Source organism: Phasianus colchicus, chromosome 3 (genome assembly GCF_987193195.1).
Source record: "Phasianus colchicus chromosome 3, bPhaCol1.hap1.1, whole genome shotgun sequence".
Taxonomy (NCBI): Eukaryota; Metazoa; Chordata; class Aves; order Galliformes; family Phasianidae; genus Phasianus; species Phasianus colchicus.
Genome location: NC_143438.1, coordinates 61,415,831 through 61,435,061, shown reverse-complemented (window position 1 = coordinate 61,435,061; position 19,231 = coordinate 61,415,831). Strand labels below are relative to the sequence as shown.

At 36.4% G+C, this 19,231-nt stretch overlaps 1 protein-coding gene across 2 annotated transcripts in view; it reads left to right on the top strand.

Annotated features, from left to right (window-relative positions):
• Positions 1 to 19,231, top strand: part of ARFGEF1 (ARF guanine nucleotide exchange factor 1) — an 82,676-nt gene that overhangs the window by 58,969 nt on the left and 4,476 nt on the right. For both annotated transcript variants that reach the window (XM_031604866.2, XM_090137670.1), the window contains 15 exons: positions 1,230 to 1,358; positions 4,710 to 4,868; positions 5,244 to 5,394; positions 8,411 to 8,501; positions 9,644 to 9,684; positions 9,787 to 9,956; positions 10,551 to 10,702; positions 10,857 to 11,029; positions 11,984 to 12,144; positions 12,822 to 12,952; positions 14,223 to 14,352; positions 15,260 to 15,395; positions 15,483 to 15,621; positions 18,349 to 18,418; positions 19,070 to 19,199. In XM_031604866.2, the coding sequence (XP_031460726.2) occupies positions 1,230 to 1,358; positions 4,710 to 4,868; positions 5,244 to 5,394; positions 8,411 to 8,501; positions 9,644 to 9,684; positions 9,787 to 9,956; positions 10,551 to 10,702; positions 10,857 to 11,029; positions 11,984 to 12,144; positions 12,822 to 12,952; positions 14,223 to 14,352; positions 15,260 to 15,395; positions 15,483 to 15,621; positions 18,349 to 18,418; positions 19,070 to 19,199 (1,963 nt within the window). The remainder of the gene's footprint in view (positions 1 to 1,229; positions 1,359 to 4,709; positions 4,869 to 5,243; positions 5,395 to 8,410; positions 8,502 to 9,643; positions 9,685 to 9,786; positions 9,957 to 10,550; positions 10,703 to 10,856; positions 11,030 to 11,983; positions 12,145 to 12,821; positions 12,953 to 14,222; positions 14,353 to 15,259; positions 15,396 to 15,482; positions 15,622 to 18,348; positions 18,419 to 19,069; positions 19,200 to 19,231) is intronic.

Genomic DNA, 19,231 nt, shown 5'->3' with positions numbered 1-19,231 from the left:
CACTCCAAAATTGAACGTATGTTTTAAGTGATGGATTTTCACCTTTCATGACAAATGTCTGTTAAAAATAACAGCATAAATGTAGTTATAAAGCATAGCATAATGACCTCTGGATGGTTCTTAACGGAGGAGAGTATTTCAGTTTTGCAATATTTCGCATTGGTTTTGGTTGTGTTAATGAAAATTCAAATAAAAGGAAGTGAGGGGAAAGAAGAAGAAAAAGTAATACTGCACTTCTGCAGTGTGCAGTAGGGAATTAAGTCCTGGATCAAGGAGTTCATCTGAATTTTTAAACAATCTCCCAGGAGTATGTTTTGATGTGTGCAAGTTTTAAGCAGTTTATCAAGGTAGTGCTTTTGGAATTAGTAGGTTGAATGAATCCAAAAGTCTCTGATGAATCATTTTCACTTGAAATTGTGTGAAGTCTGTTGCTGCCTGTGGTGGCCATTGATTCTGTCTTGCATCTGTGGTTCTTGAGGTAATTATTGCTAAAATTATTCTTGATACGCTGTGGTTTCCTCTTCATAACCACATGTAGTTATGACAGAATCCTTTGCATCTTCAGAACCCTTTTTCTGCATGTTGGAGAGGGAACTTAAGCCACAAGGACAACAGTATGTGATTCTCCTGCCATAATATCTAGCTGAGCATAGTACACTTGCTGTCCCACACAAGGCATGAGGAAACAGTAGGCTTGTATACAGCCTTTTACTGTCTTAGAGTAATTGTAGCTGAATTATTAAAATACATTGTCTTATGCATTACTTTTTTAAACCTTTTTTTAAACCAGGATGTGACTTACTAAAGTACATAACTTTCTTTGTACTCTGCAGAGTTGAACATACCTGCTCTTGTCATAATTATTGGCTCTACTTTAATTCCTTGTTCTCTGAAGTATTCATGTAGAACTGATAGGTTATCTAGGGAGTACCAAAACTGTAATAGACATTTAATTGACGTAACTTTGAGGATAGGTTTTTTTAGCTATCTGAAATTGACTTTTTGTTGTTTGCTGTGACAGAGTGGTTCTGTATGGGAATGCTTGTCTGTATTACTTCTGTTTTTTCTCTGGTGTCTCTTATAACTTTTTCCTTTTCTCATAAGGCAACTTCAAGCTTTTTTTTGAGTTGAGGGCTGAATTTAAGCTTCAGCAAGGTGTTGAAAGTGTAAGTTATTCTCTTCAAGTTCTAGCAGTTGTTAATGTAACTTTTATTTTGCATATGTTCCAGTTGGCATGGACACCTTTCCTAGCTGCATTCAGTGTGGGTCTACAGGATTGTGATGACACAGAAGTTGCATCTCTTTGTTTGGAGGGTATACGGTGTGCTATCAGGATTGCTTGCATTTTCAATATACAGGTAAAATAATAAACATTAAAATTAAGGTTGAGACAATACTTTAAGTAGCAGCATAGTGTTAATATTCTTCTATAAGCTCCTGTTGCTGAAGCTGTACACTGTAATTCCCAGAGGCTGCTCACTTCTGCGTTTACTACAGTCTTAAACCAGCTGATGTTTAAGGATTTCTTCCAACAGAAATCTTTCTATTGTATTTGACTGAGAGCGTTTTTAAATAAAGTAACCTCTTTCCTGTTGTTTTGTGGTAAATGCTGTCTTGCTGATGGACTGAATTTTTGTTTCCTCGTAAGCACTTTCCCTCAGTGTACTTTTATTTTCAGCTTTTTACTAGTGGAGGTGTGTAAAATACAGCTTTCTAGGCTTTTTTGTAAGTAAAATAATATTTCTGTGAACTGTGCTTGAAGTACTGTTCTCAAATACATAGACAAAATACTAAATTGAGATTTTCATAATTGGGTACTATTTTAACCTTAATGACAATGGAAATATTTTTCCTGACATAAATGCATAAAAATGTATTTTGTATTAAGTGCAGTGCCAAGAGTTCCAGACTTTATGTCTCTAGAGGACAGTAATTCTGATTAAATGTGAGGTTTGTTTTTGGTTGGTTGGTTTTGGTTTTTGTTTTTCATTTTAAAATCATAGGTAGTAAACATACTGAATGACGGAGTAGCATGCTGTAAGCCCTCTCTAGGGATAAATGAAGACAGGACTAATGCAAATTCATGTATTATTTCTTGTTTACAATTAAAAACGAACACAACAACCCCCTCCAACTTCCCTGTCTTCCCTTCCCCTTCCTCCCCCCCCCCCAAAAAAAGGAATGTGTAAGACTAATTTAAGTACAAACTGTTGAAATGTGATAATAAACACTTCTCTTACATTTATTCTTTCACTCTGATACAACAAATTGGTTAACTTTTTAGAACTAACGTGGTAAGGCACATTGAGAGTTTTCATACAGCTACTTGGTCTAGTGGTTGTGACCCTGAACTTAGCAGGGGGGTTGAAAACAGATGATCATTGTGGTCCTTTTCAACCCAGGCCATTCTGTGATTCCTCCCTGTCTTTTCTCTTCATTTATTTCTTTTTTTGTTCTGAACTGAACAGACATAAATTTGATTAACAAAGCCTTCCTTGAAGCCTGCAGCTATGCATGAAATTCACTTTCCTGTTATTTTTGTTTGCAAACATGAAACTGCTGCAAATATTGGTTTTGGCATGTGCAGAGGTTTGCTCCCTGTCCTGCAGTGATCTGTCCTTAGTGGGGAGGGCAAGGACATGTTTGCTTCAAGATCCCACTGTTCCAAGAACATAGCAGAAGCAGTTGTACCTTTCCATTGATTTGGTACAAACTTTACTGAACTAAAGGTGTTTCAGAAGAAACACTTCTCATTTTCTGGAACTTAATGTTTTCTGTTTATTTCAATTCAGAATTGATGTTCCTTTCTAGTTTTCTGTGGGAATTCTGTTTTGTTGTTACTGTTTTAGCAGTACTGGTCTGTTGATGACTTCAGTACAGTACAGGATGTGGTTCCATTACACAAGGTCCTGCTGAGGTGAAAACACTGTCTGACTTCAGATGCCAGAGAGTTGTGGTGGTTTGAAGGAGTCTCGCAAATCTGTGCTTCTGCTAACTTAAGGATCCTTACTGTTGGAAGCAGATTTTTCTTGTGCTTTTGATTGGTACTGGTGAATAAAAATATAGAAGTTCAGATCAGAGTCTCATAACAGTTAACCATTACTTCATATGTCCGGAGAGGCAATGAAGGGAGCCAGACGCTTTGTTTTAATTGTGTAAGCACACAGAGTTTAAGCTATGCATGTTCACCTCCGACCATAGTAAAACCTCTCTAAAGGTTCTGTTTTCATCACTTATACTGTTAACCTCAACCTGTCACATTCTGGGTTTTTTCCTTAAGCGGCTGGGACAAGATGTTCATATAAAGAATATGTGCAGTTTCCTTACCTCATCTCTTTTAATTTGTTTGATAGATGCATGGGTTAGTTTTTCTCTTTTAACTTGATCGCTTAGAAAAAGGATCAGAAAAGGAAGAAATATATGTATGGAACAGAGTGGGAAGGTAGAGATCATCCCTTTTTCAGAAGATAAATAGCTTGTAGACTCCAAAACTTATTCATTTACTACCACACAACTTCCACTTCTATGCTTGTATTCATTTTCTGTGCCTTTACCAGCATGCTCTGTTATAGTAGGTGGGGCTGAATGGGACAGCTGTATGACTGTGAGAATTCAGCTCTTGTATTACTGCCCTCTGTTGTGGTATTCCTGCTCCCTCGATAAATCATAGAATCACAGCCTACAAGATGACCTACAAGATCATCTAGGCCAACCATCCTCCCACTACCATTGCTACGCAAACTACTAAGCCATATCTCATAGCTCCTCATGTTCTGGGATTTATTTTCTATTTTTTATTTTTTTATATATTTTGTTATTATTTTGTGCTGAATGATTTTTGATGTAAAAACAGTCTTAGGCATTCAAGTAGTTAAATATCTTTCATAGTTGTCATTTGCTTCACTGATTTGCAGCCATTTTGCTTTATCAACTTTGGATTTCTTACATGACAGAAGAATAAAATCTGCTTGAGAGCTGTAATCCCCCTTCTAGATTTGTGATTGGTTGATATAAGACTGAGGTCTTTCCTTTTGGTGTTTATAGTACCCTATACTTAAAATCAGATTTTTATATTCCACCTATGTGTGGAATACTCCCTTTTGTGCCTCGTTGATGGATTTCATCTGCATGGATTATAGGTCTGTTGCTGTTTGCCCAACTGTAATATGTATCTCATGTGCTTTTGAGGTGTCCTAAGTGTGTAGGTTAAATCAAGTATTTTTTGAGCAATTCTGCGGAATTGGCAAAAAGATGCTTTATAGATATGCTATTTAGACTCTGTTGGAAAAAAAAAAAAAATTGTAAAAGTAGGGAAAATCTGTTAAGGCAGTGTTTTGAGAAAAGGTCCAGGTGCAGTGAAAGAATACTAAAAGCTTAGCTAAGGATCTGTGTTTCTTCTGAAACAGCATCCTCTTTTGGGGTTGTAAAAAATAGACCGTGTAACAAACAGACTTAGAAAGCTATGAACTTTGTGTCCTATGTGTTCTCTGCTGTCACACATTGTACTTCATGCTCCTGAGTAGAGAGATCCTGACTTTGTCCTGTAGCTTACTACAGAAGAATTGGTGAGACTTTTTGTTCTGTAAAATGTATCAGAAATTCAGTTTAAGAAAGAGAAAGGTAAATGGTATAGTTGTTAAAATTCCTGTTTTTAGCACAATATGTGAACTGAGAAAATGCAAAGCAAATCTTTTTTCTCTCCTTTGTAGCTTGAAAGAGATGCCTACGTCCAAGCATTAGCAAGATTTACATTACTTACAGTGAGTTCTGGTATTACTGAAATGAAGCAGAAGAATATTGACACAATTAAAACTCTCATCACAGTGGCTCATACAGATGGAAACTATTTAGGAAATTCCTGGCATGAGGTACCAAAGTTAATGTTTTTGAGCTGTAAGAGTGCTTACTGAGTTTGAATGTACTTTTGTGCTCAATTGTGCATAAATACAGTTTTCTATATTAAAGTGTCACATATATACTTTCACACACACATTACATAGAACTGCTTATTCTGTAGCCAGCTGAAGTAGCAAAACATGTCCAACTCTGGAAAAAAAAAAATTGCAAGAGACTAATACTGTAATATTCAAATTACTTCTCATTTTATATTGGAGAGCAAGAATACTTGCCTGACCTTGAACACTTGGGGGGTATTAATTTATAAACATCTGCCTTCAGGTTTTTGTTTTTACTATTTTAAACTACTTTTTGTTGCTAACCAACTTCTTTTCTCTCTGTACTAGATTCTGAAATGCATCAGTCAACTTGAGCTGGCACAGCTAATAGGAACTGGAGTAAAACCTCGTTACATCTCAGGGACAGTGCGTGGCAGGGAAGGTTCTTTTACAGGAACAAAAGATCAGGCACCTGATGAATTTGTGGGGCTAGGGCTGGGTAAGTAATGCAGATACTAAGTATTTAATGCAGGCATGCATTAGTTTGCACCTTGCTTTCATTATTGGTGACTGTCAAGATTTAGAGATGTGTGAGTGGTCCTTCTGAAATGATGTCTACAAGTGCATCTTATGCTTTGAGGAGGCATCTCTGGAATATTTGTTCTGCTCTGTGAATTATTATCACTGGGATGACAAAGTAAGAAATGTGAAGAAATTCTACTTTATTTCTCTTAAAATATAACTGATAAAGTAAGAATGTATTGCTGATAGTATGACCAGATTAAATAATAATCCAGAGTTAGCGCACTAAATATTGTACCATGTATGAGTAAAGGTGTAGGGTATGGAAATAACAAGGCTGTATAACTCCATTAGACTGTTAAAATGTTCAGTTTCAAGATGTCGCTAGGTATCTCCTGCTTTGTGAGTGACTTTACCTATGGTCCAGCAAATCCTTTGTGTCTCCTCAAGCTTTATCATTCTTGCAGTGTTCTTTCAGAGTAGTAATGATTGTTTTACTAGGTACCTTGACTTCAGCCCTCAGCTCATCCTCATCTGGCTTTGTGCCTTCTTCCTGTAGTTCTTGCTCTGCAGTCAGTGCTTTTCTTTTCATCGGGCTCTGCCTTGGCCTGCCTCACCTTGCCAAGATTTGCTGAAGGGAAACCTTATCCCTGGAAATCACTGCATCTGCCAACATCTCATATACTGTGCTTCTCTCTGCCCTCATCATATGCATTCTGCACTTTAGTGTTCCCTGATGACCTGTAGAGTAGAGAGTATTTCTACATTGCAGTGACGGGGCCCTTAAAAATTTTAAGTCCTAACAGCTCAAGAATGTAAACTGTAGTCAGGTGTCTCTAAATCATGCTTGCTAGTCATTGGTGTAGATCCAGCTCATAAATGTGTTTTTTTTTCTCCTGTCAACTATATTTCTAAGGAACATAACATATGCCCAAATTGAATTTCTGGAATGCTTGTTACTATACACAGATGGAAATTTAACTATTTTCTCTTAATAATATAATTTTAATCTTATTGGAAGATGATCAACTCACTGGAATTTAGTTTTCACACGCTAAGTGACTGTGTTCTGACAGGGCCCCCTTCTTGACTTTTCTGCTTTTTCACTCTTCTTCACAAATTGTGTTGCAGATTGGTTTTTTTTTCTGTGGTGACTTTTGAGAATACTGCTTTCTAGCCATCTATCCATAAAACTATATTCCTGTGAAGAACCCATAATGTATATGCCCATGTATTATAGCCATGCATTTTACAGGCAAATAATTGTTTAATTAGTGAAGCTGCAGCCTGATGTCACATAAGCCTCATCTTTCAAACCTGTGTCCAGAATCTTGTGTAGGTATGCAGCAGCTTTCACTCTTATTGCTGAAGTAGAGGTGTGTATCTAAAAGCAAAACAAAATGCTCATTTACCACATGAAGAGCCTTTCAGCTGTGTACTCTTGCAGCACCTACTTTTCAATGTCTTCATCACCCTTTCTGTTAGGAACATTCTCAGTTTTACTTGAAAATTCACGGCATCGTAGTGTTGTAAAAGTAAAGGAATAGCCATTTATTCTTTTGTTTCCTTGATAGGAATGGAGTTAAAACTTGGAGTTTAACTGAAAAGTTCAGCTTTCTTTGTCTCTAATTTCTGTTTGCAAAGTTGTAAGACAAAAGCAAGTAAGTTGTAGACTAGGTGTGGCTTTTAGGTAACTGAAAGTCCTCCTTGGGCAATGTGAGTTTAAGGAATTCGTTTTTCATAAAGCAAAATTATATAAGTGACTATGTTTCCTTGTAAAAGATCTCATAAATGTTGGAATAGAAATGCATATTAATAAAAAAAACCATCAGCTGCCTGTGGAGGCTTTACAGCATTGATCATAAATCCTAAGGTAATAACAAGTTTTTATGTAAACTGGTAGAATTGGTTAGGATTGTTTGACTTTGAAATACCTCTTCCAGTTCACCTCACACAGAGCAGTGCATTTCTTAGCTGACACATTACTTGTATTCAAGCCAGTTGAGCTTGGCAATTGATCTGTATGCTTAAAATAAAAGTTTTAATCAAATCCAACAGTATTACAGTTTGCTGAAATGCTAGTATAAGGTTGTGTATACGTCTGCCTGCTGAAAAGTTATTCAAAGTCTTAGAAAAATTTTTCAAATAGCCCTATTTAGCCAGATCTGATGGCCATCATCACAAGCCTCCTCCAGCTGTGGAGCACAGCAAGACTAAACGGCAGGCTTTTGGGAGACAGTCTGAAATGTAAAAAATTTTCTGTCCATGCAAAGCTGAAAACAGAATCTTTGAATCTTCTGTTCTCCTTTACCTTTCTGATAGGCTGCTTAAGAGAAAAAGCTTGCAAAGAGTGTAGGTAGAACTACCCAGTGTGATTATAAGATTGTTGTGGGGTTTTTTTCCTGATGCTGGGGAGCTTAGAAATTACTGGAAACCTGAGAAACTTACTCACTGAAGTTAGCATTTTAATATGAACTTTTCCAGGTGGTGTTTACTGTTTCTATCTTTCGGAGTTGTTTCTTTTTTCCTCACTGTTGTTAGGTGATACTTTTGCTGTACTTGAGATAGAGTTTTGATGAAAGTTCTTCTCTGTGAATGATTAGTAAGAAACCTGTGAGGATGGATTTACTTACTTGCTGTTAATAGAGTGAGAAATATTCACCTTTGTGCAGTATTCTCTGTCCTAGTTTTTCAGTAACAGAATAACCAAGGATCTATTTAAAGATGGAGAGAAAAAGGTGGTTCTTGTGCTTTTGATTTTTTTTTTCTTGTTTATCTAAAAGTTCAAAATGTGCACTGTTTAATGTGACTAATGAACTTGTATGTGGATAGAGAATCTTAGGAAAATTATGCAGTAGTTCACGCTTGAATGGGAAAGTAATAATATACTTACTTTGAATTAAAAATAATAACACTGTAATGACATGACTTCTCTTTCTTCCCTGCCCTTTTTTTGTTGTCTGTCATCCACTTCCACATCTTGTTTACTGGAGTTGGTGGAAATGTGGATTGGAAGCAGATAGCAAGTATTCAAGAGTCTATTGGTGAAACTAGCTCCCAAAGTGTTGTCGTTGCTGTAGACAGGTACTGTATTACATTTATTCTTGCCATCTCAGGGTTCCTTTTTCTTTTTTTTTTTTTTAAAACTTGAATTCAGTAGTCTGATAATGGGAAGTTATTAATTTACCATGAGTTTGCTATGGAAGGCACTACAAAGCTATTACCATGTAAGGGTGCTTTGGGGTTTTGCACTTTTTTCTTAAAAAGAGCAGATTTTTTTTGCAAGAAGGAATAAAGATCAGGCAGAAAGTTTGTTTTACTGGGCATTTGTGGAATAGAGACTGCTGCACTGTCTGGTGATTTTTGATTTGCTATATGTAGTAACAAATAGTAAATCTTATTTTGCCTTTGTACAGGGAGCATTGCTGATAGACAAATCCCTTTCCTCTTAAATGTGGTACTGATTTTTTGCTTTTCTCCAGAGTATGTAGGTGCTGTCTGTTATTATCAATGCTGTTATTTCAGTGTTGCCTTCTGTGAATCATGTTTATATTAGCTGGTTTGATAAGACCTGGTACACATCATCAAAATTTCTTGTTTATCAATCTGACTGAGGTCTTAATGGATCTATCTCAGCGTATAAGAAATCAGAAAGTATCATTTTCTAAATGGTTGTCAAAATTGACAATCCTGGAACAAAGTGTTCTGAAGGCTTACAGGCTTTCTGTGATTGAGTATAGCAACACGATTGATGCCAGTTCAGTGAAAGTTGCCTTGCAGTAAAATAGCATTGAGCTACCTGGAGGGGCTTAGTGTCAAACACGTAATAGCTCTTTAGGTTTGCAGTGTTTCTCCACACTTCATAATGAAAAGTGTTTCAAGTATCTATTTGTCATGGGAAGTAGGAATCATGCACTCTGGAGAAGGCTGTTTTATCCATTTGAAGGAGGCCTGCATAGTTTATAAAGCTGCTTATGTTGTTCATCTGTCATTGTCAGGGAGCAGATAGAATTAGAAACAGTGCTCACTGCCCATGTATTGTGTGGAGTAATTTTTAAATATTAGAAGTAATTGAAATATTTCTGCTTTTATTTTCACAGCTCAATCTTTTTCCACAGTGTTTAATATTGAATAAATAACATAAGATGAGTTGTAAAGATTTGAGTACATGGTTAATAGATACTTTTTTAAGACATTGTAATAACATCTTAAACTTTACTTTACAGAATATTTACAGGATCTACAAGATTGGATGGAAATGCTATTGGTGGGTTTTATTTCATTTTTATTTATTTACCTGCAAACTACAAAGCATCTTTGTGATGAACTTTGGAACAATGCTATATTAATATCTGTGGTCATTTAACAGTGGATTTCGTTCGTTGGCTTTGTGCTGTATCTATGGATGAACTGCTGTCTGCTACTCACCCTCGAATGTTCAGCCTGCAGAAGATAGTAGAGATTTCTTACTACAACATGGGTCGGATTAGGCTACAGTGGTCTAGAATCTGGGAAGTTATTGGAGATCATTTTAATAAGGTATCTCTGTTAATTGTTATGCTGCTTGATTTATTAATGCAAATTTTATTTAGAGATTTGCTGGAAACATTCTCATCTGAATTATAATGATTTTGTGTCATTCTCTGTAAGTAGTTTAAAACATCAAAAAACGTAAAGCTTGAATAATGTGTAAGGCAGAGTGTACAGTATAATAAATGCAAAAGCAGGAGCACACATTAAGTTATTTATCATGATCTGAGTCTTGAACTAGCTTCTTCTAGTTCTGTGCTCTATGTGCTTGGGGGTTTTTATGAAGCTTGGGATAGAAAAGAGGCTGTTTTCTACTCATATCTATTTTTAAGTGAAGATTTACATATTTTGAGTAAAGCTTGTAGAAGTCTTCGTACACAGCTTGTTTATTTTGAAAAAGTTTAAATGTTAGGATGTGTGATGTTGGAATTGGTTAGGAATGAATGAATTACATTAATGACTGTGGTTTACAGAATTGGCTATTGTTTAACTTTGTTAATTTTCCAGTACTGCTCCATTGTCCATCATCAAATGTAAAGGCAATTTGTGCTGAATCATAAGAATTCTGATCCCAACTCACTTTAATTACTACTGTGTCATCAGGTTGGCTGCAATCCCAATGAAGATGTAGCTATTTTTGCAGTAGACTCATTAAGACAGTTATCAATGAAGTTCTTAGAAAAAGGAGAACTTGCGAATTTCCGATTTCAGAAGGACTTCTTAAGACCATTTGAACATATAATGAAGAGAAACAGGTAATGACTTACAATTAACTCAGTCTCTTGGGATGATAAGCACCAACTTTTGCAGTTAATGTTTCAGATTGCCTTCGTAAAATCAGTTGAAGGATAATAATATCCTAATTGATTAATTTAGTTTAAACAATTACCATTTATCATCTTCATTCAGGTCTCCTACCATTCGAGACATGGTTGTTCGGTGCATTGCACAGATGGTAAATTCTCAAGCTGCCAACATCCGTTCTGGTTGGAAGAATATTTTTTCAGTTTTTCATTTGGCTGCCTCAGATCAAGATGAAAGTATAGTGGAACTTGCGTTCCAGACTACAGGACACATTGTCAGTGAGTACTGATGATGATCAAACATCATGAAAGCGGTTGTGACTCTGGAGGCTGAGGAGCTTTGTTTCTCTGTTAGTTCTACAGCATACATAGTAAAGCTCACTGGTTGTTTTAGGAAACCATGTTATATGTTAGATATTGTACAAACAATCCTCTGGTAAAATGCTTTTTGATGTAATTCAGTCAGGTCATTGTCATCTGTCTTCCCCTTAGGTCTTATGAAACATTTGACTGCTTACAGTCTTCTGTAATAAAACCAGTCAAGCCTTTGATTATTTTCTTTGCCATGTACTTTTTCATTTTAGTGTAGCAAAATGTATTTTTTCCAGGGGAAGAAAGACACAACTAACTGTGCAGTCATTTTACTGTGACGTTGATTGCTTATCTTTCGCATTGTTTCTGAATTGTGTTTGTGTGCAGCTCTGCTGAGATAGATAGAACTGCTGGGTTTGGTTTTTTTTCCCCAGATCTAGAGCTCAGACTTTAAATGCCAAAGGGGCTCTCTTATTCTCTGTCGGCATCTGCAAATTCCGAAAACATTTTCAGCATTTTGTTTTGAATGTTCCATTCTTTCAAAATTCCCTCTATTTAAAAATCAAGACCAGAGGACTGTACTGCTGAGGGAAATAAATCACATTGCTTTAGGGTGGCCCTCTGAAGCTCCAGTCACAGACCTAGTGTTTAGCAGTAAGCTTATTGCTCTCATTTACTTCTAAACTCCTTTAGACTAGGTGCTACCTTTATTTATTTTAGACATTGACTTTCAAAATATAATGCTTTCAAAGTGATTATTTTTGTTGAACGTTGATGTTTTAGTTTTGTTCAGTAATTAAGCCTTTCACAACATCGGTCGATGAACCAATCTCTCGTGACTTCTATTACAATTAGTTCATACTAGAATTAGTAGATTTTTGAAGAATTACCTTTTTCTTCTGTTCACCCTTTTTTTTCCAGCAATCGTGTTTGAGAAACACTTCCCAGCAACCATAGATTCTTTCCAGGATGCAGTAAAGTGCTTGTCTGAATTTGCCTGCAATGCAGCATTTCCAGATACCAGCATGGAAGCCATCCGCCTCATTCGCCACTGTGCAAAATATGTATCTGATAGACCTCAGGTATAATCTGTATTGATTAAATTGGGTTTTTTAATGAACTGTGTTTTAATAAAGTGAAAGTGCTAATCTTATTGGCTTTGCTTCAAGTTTCAGAGATCAGTGAGAAACATACTTTATTCAGAAGGAACAGGAATATAAAGTGCCATTTGTTTTAAAGCTATCAGCAAATTTCTTTTCTCTCTGTCTCGCCTCCCATCTTCCTAGTTCATCTGTTGGCTTTCCTGAAAACTGCTGGAGATGAACAAATTTCAGGATCTGCTTTGTACTGAGAAATGTTAGTGTATAATGACATAAGCAAAAATGCTTGATCTACTTATATTTTGGTAGATCCTTACTTTCAGTGCTGTCTCGACATAACAAAACTCAGACCAAACAGCGTGCAAAACCTAACGTTTGAGTCTATCATTTAGTTTATTTTTGAGTTTTCATAGTATGCTAAGCATTACTTCAAAAAACAGTTCACTCCTCACTCACATGAGGTATCAGGCTATAATATTAGTATATTACTAATACTACTGTATATGTATAATATGTATATGTATATGTATAATACTACTGTAGTAACAGTAGTATTAGCCCAGTATTAGTATGGTAGAGCTTGTTATTTCTAGTCCAGCTTGTATTTCGCTTGTGAAGAATTGCAGTGGCTCCATATAACACTGTGTTTGCTTCTAAAGGCCTTCAAGGAATATACAAGTGATGATATGAATGTAGCTCCTGAAGACAGAGTGTGGGTGAGAGGATGGTTCCCAATTCTGTTTGAGTTATCCTGTATCATCAATAGATGCAAATTAGATGTAAGAACCAGGTAACAATCAGTATTTGTAATTCAAATTCTAGAAGGCTTACTTTACGCTTTAAAAGTAGAAACAACTCTCAATAAATGTCACTAGTATAAAATGTCTCATGGATTTAATATGTGGTATCACAATGGGAAGAGCTAAAAACACCTTTTTAGTAGGTGCTGGAACGTAGAAATTTTGTTTTCACATGTGAAGTGTTTTATTCAAGCACATCTGCAGTGTTTGTTTATGATGAGTAACTATAAAATCTTGAAGATTAGAAATATGTGTATTATTAACAGTTGATTTATCACTGAACTCATAAATTATTTAACACAGGCCAGTTCAACGTTTACCATTAGATGATGTGGAGACAGTTTATGCATAGAACATATAATATGTAAAACTCAAATTTAACTTTGCTAATATGTAACAATCAAACATTATTTTGATGTGGAAGTTCAGCTGTGAATTATCAGTAAGCCTTTTTTTTCTTTTTACATGAGATGTTATGTTGGATTAATATCCAAATCTGTATTTTTCTAGTGGCAGTACTGATCCTTCTTTTCTTTAGAGAATTTATATGTAGGATGTTAAATTCTATGATACATGCTAGTTACATGTTCCATTTTATTATTTGTCATAGTTGACCTGGGGAGACCTCATATCATGTTCTGGTGTTCTTTGATTAAAGAAATGTAAAATGCTCCATGCAATGACTAGATTTTGTGTTGGTGGAACCCAACAGCTAAATACTGTTAGAATCTTCCTTTGGTTTAGATAGTACTTGTTGCTCCAGTTCTGCCTGCTCCCTTGTGTCTTATGTATCATACCTTGACAATTTACAAGCTCTTCTTGCACAAAGATGTATTAGTTGGTTGAGAATTGCAGTAACAGTTGAAAAAGCAAAGTTCTACTCTGATCTCATGTAATATCTCATTCTTTTCCTTGAATATGTTTTTTTTTTCCCTTACCAGACACATTCTGTTGGAGTTCTAATGCTAAATACATGCTTCTTACCTAGAAATACTTGTTCCTTTGGTTTTGTGGTCTTTGTATAAACAGTAATCCTGTTTGAAATGGCCACTACTGTCTCACTATTGCTTATGACTGTAAAATATGTTTCAAACTGCTTTTAAACTTAATTATAGTGTATTGATGTGACTGATGTACATACACATTTACCAAGTCAGCATACAATGTTTTTCATAATATTTGAGTTTGCTGTCCAGACATACCTGGTCTATTGCATGTCTTTTTATAGCTCTTAACATTGTTGTCCTCTCTTCATTTCAGGGGCTTAACAGTAATGTTTGAGATAATGAAGACATATGGCCATACATATGAAAAACACTGGTGGCAAGATTTATTTCGTATTGTCTTCAGGATATTTGACAACATGAAACTGCCAGAACAGCAGACTGAGGTGAAAACAGAAATGGGAGAATTTACATAGAAAACATGATCAGTAATATAGTTTTTCAAGTGACTTGAGGCATCCCTTGAAAATTGCACCGTTGACCTGTGTTTCTGCATTCCTTACTTTATTTTATTAGCATTCTATTGGATTTATTGTCACTTTTCCCATGTTTTTAAACCACACTTGTAAAAGGAGTAGTAGTTTATGCTACAGACACTGGCAGGATAATATAAAATGCAATATATTTAGGGTTTTTAAGAACCTCAGCATTTACACATGATGTCAGATCTGATGAACATCCTTTCATGGCAACAAGCTTATAGTCAGGAGTGAAGTCACAACTAGGAGAAATTAGTTCTGCTAGTTCAAAATTTTCTGATGACTAGAAAATAAAAAACAGCAGTGCTTTTGGTGCATCCATTTGACCCTGCAAGTGGATACTATCCAGATGAGTGAAACCGAAATGGGTAAATTATGTTTAAATTACTTGTCTTAGCAATGTCAACTATTAGGGAAGCTTCATCTGACTATGGAAGCACAACTCTTGCTTTCTACATTTCTCCTATTAGAAAATATTTAGACACAGAAAGCTTAGCTTGTGTTAAACTGTGTTAAACTGTTGAGCTAGGGTGCATGCTAAGTTTGCTTTTCATCTCCACGAGGATGAACGCTTGTTAGTCCTGCAGCTTGGTCTCAAAGGATAGCTGTCTGTGTCCATAGTTTGTTTTAAACCTGCTGATGAGCAAAGCAGAAGTTGAGGGTTGTAAGTTTGAGGAGTCTGAGGTAGAAAGGAGTAACATGTCACTATAAAGCAATCCAAATTGAATATATATGTTTATATACCTGCAGTAAGATGTATCCTAAAAGTTTCATTTTAAACCAAGTTGTTTTTTTTCCCTTTTAACCTTCTTAGAAAGCTGAATGGATGACGACTACTTGCAACCATGCACTTTATGCAATATGTGATGTATTCACACAGTACCTGGAAGTACTTAGTGATGTTCTCCTGGATGATATATTTGCTCAGCTCTACTGGTGTGTGCAGCAAGGTAGGACTGTACCAAATTATGTTAAACGATTCTGACATCTTACTGTGTTGAAAGCAAATAAACAAATGCCCTATTTTTCTTTTCCAGACAATGAACAACTGGCACGGTCTGGTACAAACTGTTTGGAGAATGTTGTCATCCTAAATGGCGAAAAGTTTACCCTAGAAATCTGGGATAAAACTTGCACTTGCATGCTGGACATCTTCAAAACTACAATTCCTCATGCGTAAGAGGACTGTTAATACTTCACTTTTGTAAAATTGTTCAGCTGGATGACAGATACTGGTTTCAAACTGTTACGTATCTGATAGCTGTTAGGTGCTGGATTTGCTTTTATTGTGTTGTAAATGATAAACTGTTAAAAACTATAGAAATACCATATATGGGGTATGGTATCTGTGACTGTAGCTTTATTCAATATCAAAATAGTGGCTCTTTTGAGAAGTACTGTCTGCTTTTTTTGGTCTTTCTTTTTAATACAAGAATGACAACCAGTGGGCAGGTCTTGCAATTTGTAATTACATGTCTATTTTTTTCCCCACAGTCTATTTTTCTTCAAAAAATACTAGTTACAATGCTGCAGTTACCTTACAGATTTAAATCTGTTAGCATCCATCATATTTTTGGTTGGTTTTTTTGAGCCCTAATCTTCTTAAGAAAATCAGTGTTTATACTTTGTAATGCTCTTTCCCTTTGTGGTGGTGTTCTCTGTGAGTTTTCTAAGAGTGAAGCTGTACTATTCTAAGTTAATACATTATATGTACACATCATAGAGCACAGTAACAAGAAACCACTTCCAGCATTACCGGAGCCTAGATTTTCCTTTTTAGTTCTTGTTCCACCACCACTGAGTTGAAACGCTTCTTATTTTCAAGCCTGATGATGCTGGATTTCTACGTTAGTACTTGTTCTATGTCTGTGAGCTAGTTCTTAGCATTCGGTTCTGGGTAACACTTAGTTCTGACCTGAAGAAACCTTAGTTAATCCATATATAGCTACCTCACCCACTTGTCTACATGAGTGGGCATGAATTATTATTAAAATAAAGCTGTAACATCAGGGGGCCAGCAATTTGTGTGCATTTTGGTAACTGCCAAAATTAAAAATTGAAACCATACCTCTGGGAATAAAAGTCCAATTAAATTAGCCTTGACTTACTGTGTCCCATAATTTGAAAGCAGAACATTTTCTAGCAGAACATGAGCTTCCCTTTCCACATAAGAACAAAGCATACGCTTCTGGGTAGTATTACAGTTGTATACCAGAAACTGCTTCAGAGCAGCACATGGGATATCCTAATCTTTAGATGCATTCAAAATACTCTTGTTGCCTCTAGCTAGATGATGGAAAAATAGGCATTATTTCCTTCCACAAATTTCCATTTTTTATTTCCCATCTCTTAAAATCTTTCTAAACCTTCTTCAGGAACTTCCATTATGTTATCCCTTCTTTTATTGCTGGAAACTTCCTAATTTCTGCAGGGCTAAGTAAATCACACTTGGATTTTATACAAGTGTTCCCTTGAGCAGATGTAATCAGTCTTCTTTCCTGTGGCTTGCTTTTTTCTGAGCACTCACTGGGCTACTTAAAAATACTCACTTGTCCTTAATGTGTTCTATTAAAGCTGATGCCTTAATAAAGCTGAATTTTTCATACGGGGGAGAAAAAAGTGATCACGATACACAGATATTTATTCATACTTTTAATGGAAACTTTGTACGAGTTTCTTTTCTTCTTCTTTCTGAGCTTTTGTGGGAGAAAGAGTGAATGCCCTCTTGTTCTGGTGAATTGGTTCCTAGCACAACTTGTGGTGACATGGCTATGCTGACTCATTCTAATGCCCCCGTTAGCAGATAGAATTTTAAGCCCAGTCTAATTTATTTTTGGCTGTCAAGACTTAACCTGTGATCCAGAATAATCTGCAGCTTGTGTCCTGGTAGCTTTCAAGAACCAATTCAATTATTTGCTCTACTTTGTTGCCTCGCTACATGCTTCTAGATTTTATATTTTCATTTTCTGTGATTCATCTTATTTCAGTTGTGTGGAGATAAGTGATGTGTCAAGTTAGGATCCTTTACCCTTTTGGGAAGATCTCATTTAAGAAATGCAGACAAAAATGTTCATCAAGGGTTGCTTCATTCAGATTAAGGCCTTACTCCATAAATGCCTCCTGAATAGTTTGAGATGCTAACAATGACCAATCAGTTTAACTTACTTTCTAGCAATACATGTGGTAGACCAAGCAATGATTTGCCCACTTAAGTTATTTAACCTGAGCTCCTTCAATTCTTGTCAAGCACAGACAGCCTCCATAAACTACAGTTGATAAAACCTTTAAGTGTTTAAGGCACAGAGCCTTGATACATCAGCATGCTATAGGAAAATAGCAGGAGAGAGATCAGAAGTCAGTGTCTTGTTGCCTCATAACAGCAAAGAACTGAAGTGGACATGTTGAATTTTAAGTGGAAATGTCTACTTCTAAGTGTAAATAGAACCATAATGCTGGAACGTACCCACATAGAGAATGGCAGAGGGTCTTCACAGCATGCTGACTTGGCGTGGGGTAGGTAAATTCAGTCCATGTTCTGAGGAAAGCTTAAGGCAGTATGAGAGAATGAGGCTGGCTGATGACACTAAAGTACTGATATTCTAGAACAGAATCTAGTTGTCCAATCAGGCAATTGGCAGAAATGCAGAAGTTTAAAAAAAAAAAAAAAAAGACACTGAAATTTTTCAATACGTATGAAAGAACAAAATATATATATTTTACTCCTTAAGAGTGAAATAAGTTTATTAATTTACAAAGTTGTCTATATCCAGTTCATAGGTTTTGCTTCATTAACTTTGAAAACAAACCAGCCTCTTTATTAGAGTGGTTTGCCTGTAAGAGTATCGGTTTTGAGTGTTATTTTATGCTTACTAATTTATTTGTTACTGGTTTTGCCTTTTCAAGGCTGCTGACTTGGAAGCCAGTCAGTGGAGGTTTTGGCCCTGTATCACCCTCTGATGCAAAAGAAAAACTGGTAAGCTGCTAAGTCAATACTTTAAAGGCTTGCAAGAGTTCAGTACAAATACGTCAGGTCCAAAGGAAGGCTGCAAAAATGATCAGAGGGCTGGAGCACCTCCCCTACAAAGACAGGCTAAAGGAGCTGGGCTTGTTCAGCCTAGAGAAGAGAAGGCTGTGGGGTGACCTCATTGCAGCCTTCCAGGACCTAAAGGGAACCTATGAACAGGAGGGGAGTCAGCTCTTTACAAGGGTAGATAACAGCAGGACAAGGGGAAATGGTTTTAAGTTGAAGGAGCGAAGATTTAGGTTGGATGTCAGGGGGGAAGTTCTTTACTATGAGAGCATTGAGGTGCTGGAAAAGGCTGCCTAGAGAGGTTGTGGATGCTCCACCCCTGGAGGTGTTCAAGGCCAGGTTGGATGGGGCCCTGGGCAGCCTGGTCTAGTACCAGACCTGGAGGTTGGTGGCCCTGCCTGTGGCAGAAGGGTTGGAACTTGATGATTGTTGGGGTCCCTTCCAATGCAAACCATTCTGTGATTGTAACCTTTGGCTGACACACAAAAAGAAGTATCCAAAATACTACTCATTGACTTGCTGTGTAAGAAGCACACTGCTGTTGATGATTAGCTCACAGAAGTTCTCTGTAAATAATTTTGGGTTTCTTTATAGGATACAATCTCTCAGAAATCTGTAGATATTCATGATACTATTCAGCCGAGATCTTCAGATGGACGTCCACATCAACCCAGTGCAGTGCCCTCAGGAAGTGAAGAAGTGAGCAAAGCCAGATCGACAGCAAGTGCGTGTTTCTGAGTGGTTTGGTATCTTCTA